The sequence below is a fragment of the Paroedura picta genome, chromosome 3, assembly GCF_049243985.1.
Source record: "Paroedura picta isolate Pp20150507F chromosome 3, Ppicta_v3.0, whole genome shotgun sequence".
Taxonomy (NCBI): Eukaryota; Metazoa; Chordata; class Lepidosauria; order Squamata; family Gekkonidae; genus Paroedura; species Paroedura picta.
In genome coordinates, this window is record NC_135371.1 from 162441444 (window position 1) to 162453001 (window position 11558).

An 11558-nucleotide genomic window follows, 5' to 3' on the forward strand; every position below is an offset into this window, starting at 1 on the left:
AACAATATGTCATGGAATCAAAACTCCCCGAAAGAACAGAACCAACGTCTGTCACTTTAAGGATGTCCACTGGATTCTGTGGCTGTTGGGGGTTGCTTGGCAACCACAGCAGTACTGCCAAACATTCCAAGCCATCATTGCAGGAAAGCTAAGCTGCGGGAGGGAGGGCAGGACCTGGTGGGCCAAAACAGCCCCAGAACGGCCCCTTTTACTAGATCATTGATCCCCTGATGGAGGAGCCCTCGCCGATGAAACACCCAGGACCGACTTCAGCAGGTTCACACCCAAGAAGGTTGAGCCTGAACTGGCTATGGAGCTTTAGACCGGAGCTGATAACAGCAGCAGCCATCGCACAACTGAGACCTGCCCTGAGCTGGGGGCCACACACAACAGAGCTTTTCATGGGGAGACCGTGATGGACAGGAGAGGAAGGGGGGAAGCTAAAGACAGGGGAACAAGTAAAGGTAGGTGGGCTGGCAAGTGGAAAGAAGAAAAAGGGTCTCTGCCTTTTAATCTGTGACTATTATAGGTTTCATAATTGTTGTTTTTATTGTGTTTTGAGAATGCCCTGCTTATTTTGTAAGCTGCCTTGAGTTCCATGAGGCGCAAAGGTGGCTCACAAATGTTTTAAATAAAAAAATTAAATAAGGGCAACCCAAGAACCGGAAACAGGAAGCAATGGAGGGGCCAGGGTACAGTGGCAAAGGGGAGGATGGGGAGGGTAGCTTGGCTCCTCCACATGGAGCCAGCTGGGTGACCTTCAGGTAGTCACAGTTCTGTCAGAGCTCTTCTCACAGCAGTTCTTTCACAGCTCTCTCAGCCTCACCTCCCTCACAGGGTGTCTGTTGTGGGGAGAGGAAGGGAAGGCGACTGTAAGCGGCTTTGAGCCTCCTTCGAGTAGAGAAAAGCGGGATATAAAAGCCAACTCTTCTTCGTATATATGTCAACACATGAAAGTTGAAGCATAGACATGACAAGATGGGTGAGTAGAGGGATGAATTGACATTTTGCAGCTGTGAACTCAGCTACTGTGACACTAGAGGGACACCTCATCAAAGGAGGACTTGTTGCCTCAGAGACACTGAGAATATGTATGCTAATTTCTGGTCCAAAACCCAATTCTGGTGCTCCTGTTAGAGAAGATGGCAACGTCAGGGCAGTCTGGGAGGAGGAAGATGTTCTGACTTGTTCATCATGGCTGAGCTTTTACCAGACAGTGGTTGGAGTATCCCATGGGGGAGCCCTGGGTTCACACCCACCACGAAGCCATGTGGTATGGCCCCTCACTGTGGATAGTCTTCTTCACTTGGCCTGCCCTAAATGTCAGGTTGCTGGGAGGAGCCCATTGTGGCCAGCACGGTCATGTGAGCCCCCCTAACTCCACAGACGATGGGAGGGATGGCACTGTAACCTGCCAAACGGGAATCAGTGTAATTTGGAGTGGAAACGGAAGTGAAAGGGTCAGCCAGCGGGCTGAGGTGAAAACAGCTCTGAGTTCTCAGATTGGCCTTGAAAACCTACTCTTGAAGACCTACTCTTTGTTCCTCCACCAGACTGAGACAACCTCGCGGATCCAAGCCGACAAGAGAGGAGGAGAGCTGATGCAGAGAAGAGGGTGATGATCGGGTGGATGGGGGAACATCAAGAAGGCAAGTTCTTCCAAAAAAAAGGGGAGGGTTTACAGAGTAAGCAGGAGGTATTTCACGCCTTGAAGTGGCAGGATGCCATGCCTGAAGCTCCTGATGACATTGGCCGACAGAAGCTGGCAGCAGTCAGCCAGGGGAAGCAGGTGGATATCCATGGAAGGAACCTAGGTGAAGGGGGTTGTATATGGAGGGAGAGTGAAAGTGTGAGTGAATGGAACCCTGTGTGCCCATCAGTTCAGGGCTTGAGTGTTGGTCCCTTCAGATGGACAGAGCTAGGGTGCCTGACCCTTCAAATGGATGGAGCTGGGGTGCCTGTTCCTTCTGGTGGGCAGGGCTTATCTGTGTGTGGATGGAGAGTGAGTGTGATGGGTAGGGATGGGCACAAAGCTGGCTGATGAACTCAAGTCCATGACAAATTTTAGCTGGTTCCTGTGTCACAAACCGAAATTTGTTGTGGCCTGCCATCACAAACTTTCATGAACATTTCAACAGTTTGTGGCAGTTTGTATTTAGAGCAGAAAGCAGGGGTTTAAAGGAACTCCGTGTCATTTCCTGCTTTCTACTCCGCATCTCTCAGCTCTTTAAAGTGGCCATCTCGGGGACCAAAAAACAGGGGCTGAAAGGAACTCTGTGTCCCTTCAAACCCCTGCCTCCTGCTCCCTGCCACTCATCTGTCATTTGCAGATTTCGCAAGGTCCAGAAAGCTGGGGTTAAAAAGGACTCTTAAGCCCCTTCTTTCTCCTCCCCACAGAGTATCCAGTTTGTCGTTTGGTTGTAGTTCACCCACACACCAAACCACATTTCCCTTGTTCATGCCTATGCTTACAGGATGGGCTGAATGGGAGGGGAAGGGCTGCATGTGTCTGAGGGAAGAAAGAGGAACTAATGGACATTTAAGTCCTGCATAATGCAGGGGGTTGGACTAGATGACCCATGAGATCCCATCCAACTCTAATATTCTATGATTCTAAGTCTGGGGATGCAGGTTGACAGCCCCTGGCTGATGTTGGCCAACCAACGGAAGTGGAGGAGCCTGGAAGATGACAATTCCAGATAGGGAAATTCCTGGAGATTTGGGGGTACAGGCTGGAGCAGGTGGAGGTTTAGGGAAGTGAGGGACCTCAGTAAGGTACAATGCCTGGCATTCTTCTGGAATTACTGATCTCTGGGCTACAGAAACCAGATCGCCTAGAGGCGATTGTTATGTTTCTTTCTAATTTTCTCTCTCTATGTACTCGTATGATCCCTTCAAGTGGGTAGCCGTGTTGGTCTGATTTAGCACAACAAAAATAGAGTCCAGTAGCACCTTTAAGACCAACAATGATATATTCAAGGCGTGAGCTTTCAAGTGCATGCACTCTTTTCTCCACAGTTATGATGGTTATTCATTTAGTCTGAGAAAGAGTGCATGCACACAAAAGCTCCCGCCTTGAATCAATCTTTGTGGGTCTTAAAGATCCCTTTGGTCTCTATTGTTGTCGTGCTACTTCAGACCAACTACCCACTTGAATCCTTCTTAATTATGCAGTGCTGAATAAAACTGACTTTTGACCCCGTCAGTAAGCTCCATCCGTCTCAGATCGCATCCCTGCAGAGAGTTACTCCTGTCTCAAGCAGTTAAGACATCTACATATGCAGGAGCCACAGAGTTCCTGGGCAGGGTTAGTCAAATTGCGGTCCTCCAGATGTCCATGGACTACAATTCCCATGAACCCCTGCCAGCGAAGGCTGGCAGGGGCTCATGGGAATTGTAGTCCATGGACATCTGGAGGACCGCAGTTTGACTAACCCTTGTCCAGGGGTTGCAGTTCCAAGACCCGACGCGCAGGCGCCGTGGCAGGGCGCTCGAGAGGCGTGTCTGTGCGGGGCGGGGAAGCGCTCCTTTCTCACGTGACGGGCAGCACGCTTTCCCCCACCAGCATGGCGGCCGCCAGTGCGGTTCTTCCGAGTCGGCTAGGCGGTAGCGGAAGTGAGGGCTTGCAGGCAGCGTGAGCCAGCCGGGAAGGAGAGCGCCTGAGCGGAGTGGGCGATCCGGGCAGGTCGGTGCAGGGCTGGGCTGGGAGGGAGTTGCGTGGAGAACCGGGTTCAGCAGCGGGGACGAGCCCGGTTTCCGCGGTGCAGAGCGGGAGCGGAGGGCGGTGAGCTGAACTGCGGAGGCAACTGCTCGATCCGCTCCGGAAAGTATAACCCATGAAAGAGGAATGAATGAGTTTTGCCCCACTGGCCGACAGGACGCTCATTGTTGCTGCATGAGGCTTTAGGTGGCTCTTCCACACACACACACACACACCCGGGGGAAAGGTAGTCTTCCTAATGCCAGGTCACCTGTAGGAGGCTTGAGGGAGGGGTGTCTGATGCCATGGATGCTATTGATAAGAATGAGATAGGATCCCGGCCTTCAGGTCAGATGTCAGCTCAGTCTTGAGGCGTGTGTCCTTTTGGTCCCTTGTTTGGGGGTGTTTCCACGACTCCAAACATCTCTCAAACGTGTTCTGCTGCCAGGTAGCTCTTGTTGGAGAACTAAGGTGCAACCCCCTAGGTATGGCTTGTATTCCTTTGTTTATTGGTCTTTGGTCTTGCAACTCTCTCTTTTTAGATTTTTTCTAAAGAGGTGTGGTCTTGTTCATAAGCCTTTGGTCTTGCAACTTTCTTTTTAGATTTATTCTAGAGAGGTGTGGGTTTGTTCATCAGTCTTTGGTCTTGCAGCTTTTTTCAGGTTTATTCTAGAGAGGTGTGGGTTTGTTCATAAGTCTCGCAACTCGCTTTTTAGATTTATTCTAGAGAGGTCTAGTTTTTGCATTCAGTCTTGGTTTTCTTGATTGGAAGAGAGTGGTTTTTAGTTCTTTGCACTTTCCCATTTCTCCTGGTAAAAGCCGAGAGTAACGCTTTTGAGCTTCGCTTAAGGTTAAAACCATGCTTGTCCTCCAAAGCTGATCCTTTCAGAGGCGGTTCCTATTGTACAGGGGCTGAAACTGAAATATGACTTGCCCAAGGACACCCGGTTTGCAGCTTGACTGGCGTTGCCCAATGACCTGTGATGTTGATGAAATACATAGTCCAGCGCAAAAGCATTTGACAATAGACCCTGCACCAGCAAACCAAAGGAGTTTCCCCACCCTATTCTCTGAAGCCATGTTGCCCAGTGAAAGGCCATTGATGGCAAAATAAATCAAAAGACTTGAGAAAGAGTGTTAGCGAGGGATGGTAAAGAGTTTAAGCTTTTCCTCCTGATTTAGAGTATTAATAAATAAACATAGCCACTGTGATGTAGTGATATTTAAAAATACAGTTTTACCCCTGCTTTGGTTGCCAAAACTCTGTCTACCAAAGTAGGTGGGGTGGGATGGAACACAAATGAGAGTTCAGTCAATACAAAATATTTACGGGGAAGGAGTTGGGTTCAGGCATTGTGAAGGCTTGCTTGCTTGCTTGCTTCTCTTTTCTCCATTCTTGGCAGTTGGGAGCTGAATAGAGCAGATCAGGGGTAGTCAAACTGCGGCCCTCCAGATGTCCATGGACCACAATTCCCAGAAGCCCCTGCCAGCAAATGATGGCAGGGGGCTCCTGGGAATTGTGGTCCATGGACATCTGGAGGGCCGCAGTTTGACTACCCCTGGAGCAGATCCTTAGCTAGATGCATGTAGAAAGTGATTGGTTGTGGGCTTGATAATGTAAGAGCCAACTCTTGGTTGCGTTGGCTATAAAGACGGGTTTGTGAGAGAAAGAGACCTGTGTTTTTGTACCCCACTTTTTATTACCGAAAGGAGTCTCAAAGCGGCTTACAGTCACATACCCTTCCTCTCCCCATAACAGACATCCTGTGAGGGAGATGGGGCTGAGAGAGTTCTAAGAGAACTACTCTGCGAGAACAGCTCTGACAGAACTGCGACTGCCCCAAGGGCACCCAGCTGCCTTCACGTGGAAGAGCGGGGAATCCAACCCGGCTCTCTAGATTAGAGGCAGCCACTCTTAACCACTACGCCAAGCCGGCTCTTGTGAAAGTTGTGATTCAGGTATGAGGTATTCTTAATGGTGTCTCCTTTCTGGCTGTAATGTTCTTAGAAAACTCTTAATGAGTCTCTTATATTAAAAAAGAAAGCCCCTGGGAGACATGGTTGTAACCTAGCAAAACACTGATGTGGAACATTTTCAAACTATGAGGTAGAGAAGAAAGAGCTCGATCAACTGGTAATTCTTGTTTGCCCATGCCTGGAGAATGTAGAGATGGCCAGGAGGGCTGCCTAGAATTGGCGGTGCAGGTAATGTAAATTTAGATTCTGAACTTAATGGTCTGATTCCCACATACGCAGACACAATTCAGATGTACAGCCCTGTTCTGCCCGTGAATTGGGACCTCCAACCTTCAGCCCAGAATACAGCCCCAATAGTATGGACAATTCCAGTGCATGCTGGCATAAATATCCTTTTTCAAACTTCTGTTGTTTAGATACTGCCACCAAGAAGCTTGCCACCTTTTCTGTAACTTTGGAGTCGCGATCAGCTAGTAATTTATAGATCAGCTTCTGATCATTTGGACAGGATGCTGGAACTATAGATTCTATAAGGCGTTTTTGTAAATTATTGTAAAGGTGGCAACCCAAAAGTACATGTGACAGGGAGTCAGGACAACCTGCTCCACATCTACACAGCCTTTCTTGATAAGGCTTTCTCTGGAATTGGCCATGTAGAATCATAGAATAGAGTTGGAAGGGGCCATACAGGCCATCTAGTCCAACCCCCTTCTCAACGCAGGATCAGCCCTAAGCACCCTAAAGCATCCAAGAAAAGTGTGTATCCAACCTTTGCTTGAAGACTGCCAGTGAGATGTAAGATCACCAGGAGTTAGTTCTTGTTTGCATGAAGGCTTTCCTGAGCTTGGGATCGTCTAAAGCAGTGGTGCCCAACCCCTGGTCCGGAGACTGGTACTGGTCCGTAGATCGGTCGGTACTACGCCGCAGCTCCTCCTTGTCCTCCCCAGCTGCTGCCTCGGGGGCTGCCCTGCTACTCTGCCACCGGCTCACCTTTGGTGCTCTCCGATGGCCACCATGGCTAGGGCTCCCCCTTGGCGTGGCCCCAGTGGGTGGCGGGAAGTCAGGGGTGCTGGCAGGAAAGCAAGTGGAGCAGGGGCTCAGGCAGCAGCAGCGGTGATATTCCTCGGCAAAAGACTACCCCCCCCCCCCCAGGCCTCAGTAAAATTGTTAAGCGTTGACCGAATGCCAAGATATTGTGGTGAACGGACTTGACGAAGGTTTACACTGAAAGTTAGGATCGTTGAACCTTTGTTGGAATGTTTTTTAAAGCTATACCTGTCACCTAAAGAAAGCAAAGAATCCAAGTCAATGCATATCTGGTCCATTTTCTTTCTGATCTTGGTTGTCCAGTCAGAATAGGGTCTTTGTGGGATCTTTGTGGGAATAGGGATCTTTGTGTCTTTTGGAATGAAATGGAATTTCCTGGGGAAAGCTTTCCTTTTAAAACAAGCTTTTAAAAAGCCCTCCTCATAGTGTCAGGCTGTCTCCATAGTATAGAGCAGGGGTAGTCAAACTGTGGCCCTCCAGATGTCCATGGACTACAATTCCCATGAGCCCCTGCCAGCGTTTGCTGGAGGGCCGCAGTTTGATTACCCCTGGTATAGAGCTTTGGAAAGGGTCCCCTTCCAGGAAAAATGACTACTTACATGTCCTGTGTTACGCTTTATCCCCATATCTAACCTCTACTTGCATCGTCTTGAATGTCACCCTCTGCTGTCCGGTTCCTGCTCACGCACAGCACTATCAAAACGGAATCAGTTTATGCCGTTTCCACTAGCCTCGCAAAGACATTTGCAGCTGCTAACTAACCTCTCTTATAGAAGTATTTGCAAGCACTTAAAAAAAAAACACCACTTGTAAACAAAAATGTTGTGTTAAATCAGTTCACAGGGTCACTGTTCTGCCCTCAACACCCATTAGCTGGTTTCCTTTTGGAAGCTCAGGAACAGAGCATAAAGCCAAGCCCTGCTCCCTGGGGATTTTTTCTTTGGGGGGGAGGCTTCTCGTAGCCAAATCTTCTTGTAGGAGAACATATGTGCACGAGGGTCAGCCTGTGTACACCGAGCACATGAAATTTGGGGCTAAGTCTTTAGGAAACAGGCGTCCATTATATCAGCATTCTGCCCTTCTCCAAGTCATACTGAAAAACCACTCTCTCTAATTGACTTTCCACCAAGTCATTTCGTCCATATTGGGATTTGCTGCCAGAGGATGTACTGATGACCCCAAGAATAGATGGCTTTAAGAGGGGTTAGATTCATGGAGGCGAAGTCTATCAGGGCTACTAGCCATAGTGACTAAAGGGAATCTCTGCATTTGGAGGCACTAAACCAATAAGTATCAGTGCCAGGAGGCAACATAAGGAGAAAGCCTGTTCCCTGTTGTTGGGCCTCCAAAGGAACTGGTTGGCCACTGCATGAGACAGGATGCTGGAGTAGATGGGCCCTGGTCTGATCTAGCAGGGCTCTCCTGATAATCCTATGAAGGCCTCAGCCTCTGTTCACTGTTGTTGGGCCTCCGAAGGAACTGGTTGGCCACTGCATGAGACAGGATGCTGGAGTAGATGGGTCTCTTGTCTGATTCGGCAGGACTTGTCTGATGGTCTTATGAAGGCCTCAGCCTTTATTCCTTGTTGGGCCTCCAGAGGAACTGGTTGGCCACTCCGTGAGGCAGGATACTAGAGTAGATGGACCCCTGGTCTGATCTAGCAGGGTTTTTCTTATGTCCTTATTCAGCAGGACTCGTCTGATGTTCTTATGAAGGCCTCAGCCTTTATTCCTTGTTGGGCCTCCAGAGGAACTGGTTGGCCACTCCATGAGACAGGATGCTAGAGTAGATGGACCCCCGGTCTGATCGAGCAGGGCTTTTCTTATGTCCTTATTCAGCAGGAATTGTCTGATGTTCTTATGAAGGCCTCAGCCTTTATTCCTTGTTGGGCCTCCAGAGGAACTGGTTGGCCACTCCATGAGACAGGATGCTAGAGTAGATGGACCCCCGGTCTGATCGAGCAGGGTTTTTCTTATGTCCTTATTCAGCAGGAATTGTCTGATGTTCTTATGAAGACCTCAGCCTTTATTCCTTGTTGGGCCTCCAGAGGAACTGGTTGGCCACTCCATGAGACAGGATGCTAGAGTAGATGGACCCCCGGTCTGATCTAGCAGGGCTTTTCTTATGTCCTTATTCAGCAGGACTCGTCTGATGTTCTTATGAAGGCCTCAGCCTTTATTCCTTGTTGGGCCTCCAGAGGAACTGGTTGGCCACTCCATGAGACAGGATGCTAGAGTAGATGGACCCCCGGTCTGATCTAGCAGGGCTTTTCTTATGTCCTTATGCCTCTCATTCTCCTCTCTTACAGGTGCTTTGGGAGAAGATCTTGGGCGACGCACATGATGATCTGAAGCACCATGCTGGTCGCTGCCTACATCGCTTTTGCCATCCTCCTGGTGATATGCATCGGCCTCGAATTCTCTGCCTGCCGTTCCAAGCTCATCGGCAGGTCTTGCTGCAACCCAGCTTTCTTGCGCTTCCAGGTGGACTATTACCAGGTCTACTTCTTGGCTCTTGCAGCGGACTGGCTGCAAGGACCGTACCTCTACAAACTGTACCAGCACTATCACTTTCTGGAAGGGCAGATCGCCATCATTTACGTCTGCGGCTTTGCCTCCACGGTGCTGTTTGGGCTGGTCTCCTCTTCGCTCGTTGACCGCCTGGGCCGCAAGAAATCCTGCATCCTCTTCTCCTTGACGTACTCTGTCTGCTGCCTTACAAAACTCTCTTGGGATTATTTTGTGCTGATCATTGGGAGGATATTGGGAGGCCTGTCCACCGCCCTCCTGTTCTCCGCGTTCGAATCCTGGTATGTACACGAACACGTGGAGCGCTATGACTTCCCGGCGGAGTGGATTCCGGCTACCTTCTCAAAGGCGGCCTTCTGGAACAGTGTCATCGCTGTTGGAGCCGGAGTGGTGGCCAACGTCTTTGCCGAATTGCTGGGCTTGGGCCCAGTGGCCCCCTTCATGGTCTCCATCCCCTTTCTCGTGATGGCTGGTGTCTTGGCCATGAAGAACTGGGACGAGAATTACGGCAAGAAGCGGGCGCTCTCCAAGACTTGCACCGACGGCTTGAAGTGTCTCCTCGCCGACCGCCGAGTCCTGCTCTTGGGCACCATCCAAGCCTTGTTTGAGAGTGTCATCTACATTTTCATCTTTCTTTGGACACCCGTCTTAGATCCCCACGACCCACCGCTGGGCATCGTCTTCTCTAGCTTCATGGCAGCCAGCATGGTGGGCTCGTCGCTGTACCGCGTCGCCACCTCCAAGAAATACCACCTCCAGCCCATGCACATACTTTCCCTCTCGGTCTTGATCGTTTTCTTTTCCCTTTTCATGTTGACTTTCTCGACCAACCCTGGCCAGGAGAATCCTCTGGAATCCTTCTTGGCCTTCCTCCTCATCGAGCTCTCTTGTGGACTCTACTTCCCTTCCATGGGATTTCTCCGGCAGAAGGTGATCCCGGAGAAGGACCAGGCTGGCGTGATGAATTGGTTCCGTGTCCCTCTCAACCTGCTGGCCTGCCTGGGCTTGCTCATTCTCCATGACAGTGACTACAAAACGGGCACCAGGAACATGTTCACCATCTGCTCCGTCATGATGGTTATGGCTCTCCTGGCTGTTGTAAGCCTCTTCACCGTGGTCCGTAACAATGCGGAACTCAGGATGCCTAGCCCGGCGGGGCACCCCGAGGCCTCTTCTCCTGAGCTCTGATCTTGTGCATTGAGATACTGTGCTGGGAAACAGACCTTGGTGCTTGGGTGTCATGCAGGTCTCCTTCACTTGCGGATGTGCCAGTAGAGGGTACAGGAACGGACTCTACACAGAGAACTCAGGGCCTCTGCTGAATACGGAATACATAACGGAGGAATCCTTTAAAAACAAAACAAAGATTAAAAAAAAATTTTTTTTTTGCTCTTTCCTATAACATTGGTCCACTTCAGGCTGTTGGGTCAAACTCTGGCAAATGTTGCTTTCTTCTCTGCACTTAGGAGTTCTTGATTCCAAGAGCTTTGTGACTTCTGCTAGCAAACCGCAGGGGCTGTCTCCTACCACTAGATCCGGTAGTGGTCAAGAGAGGATAGGTGGTGGCAAATTCGGAGGACACAACCTCTCTTTTTACAAAAAAGGAAATTAAAATGCGCAGCAAGGGTGATAGGTGTGAATATTTATCAGTATTGGACTGGGTTACAATATCAGACAGATTCCATATTGTCTTATCCTGTGCTTTTTAAAATCCTAATAATAAATTGTATAAACCTTTTTCTCCTGGCTTGATGCTAATTTTGGGGGTGCATGATCAAGTCTGGAGGGATACTTCACATCAGGCGGCTGCATGCTGAGTCTGGCAAGGTCAGCGTGCTGTGCTTGGACTGGCAGCCTCGTGCCTCCTGCCACCATCATCCTGTTCCACGGAGTTTGAAGTTTTCATTCAATAGAAGAGCCATGTAGGCTGGGGAAAAGCTCCTTAGCTGGAGGAGCTGTTGCTTAGAGTACAATCCTAAAAGACGTTACCCCAGTCTAAGCCTGGGATTAGACCGGAGGAACTCTAAGGATTCCACTGTTAGTCATGTAATCTGTCTTGAATTTCAGTAACGAAGGTATGCTATAAGAAAATGCATTGCTTCCAGCCGAAGGTGGGATGCATGACAACAGCTCACAAGGGTCTTGGGTCCGGGTCTTTCACAGCATCTGCTACTTTATCTGTTTAACTTTGGATGCCAGGGGTTTAAGGTAGCGTGTTCTGCATGCAACGCCACAGTCTTGCCAGCTCAAATGTTGGGTGCAACATTTTGAATTCCTAGGTGCAGACAATCGTATTTCTGTACTCC

General features: G+C 49.6%; 1 protein-coding gene across 5 annotated transcripts; it reads left to right on the top strand.

Moving 5' to 3' along the window:
• Positions 1-129: 129 nt before the first annotated feature.
• SLC61A1 (solute carrier family 61 member 1) lies at positions 130-10989 on the top strand. Of its 5 annotated transcripts, none has more exons than XM_077329121.1 (3): positions 130-464; positions 1554-1649; positions 9033-10989. In XM_077329121.1, exon 3 carries the CDS (start codon positions 9082-9084, stop codon positions 10438-10440), a length of 1359 nt encoding a protein of 452 aa, XP_077185236.1. In that variant the 5' UTR covers positions 130-464; positions 1554-1649; positions 9033-9081; the 3' UTR covers positions 10441-10989. The 5 variants fall into 5 exon arrangements, with proteins under 5 accessions (XP_077185236.1, XP_077185239.1, XP_077185237.1 ...); XM_077329122.1 differs by lacking the exon at positions 130-464 and adding an exon at positions 939-982; XM_077329124.1 differs by lacking the exon at positions 1554-1649.
• Positions 10990-11558: the final 569 nt, after the last annotated feature.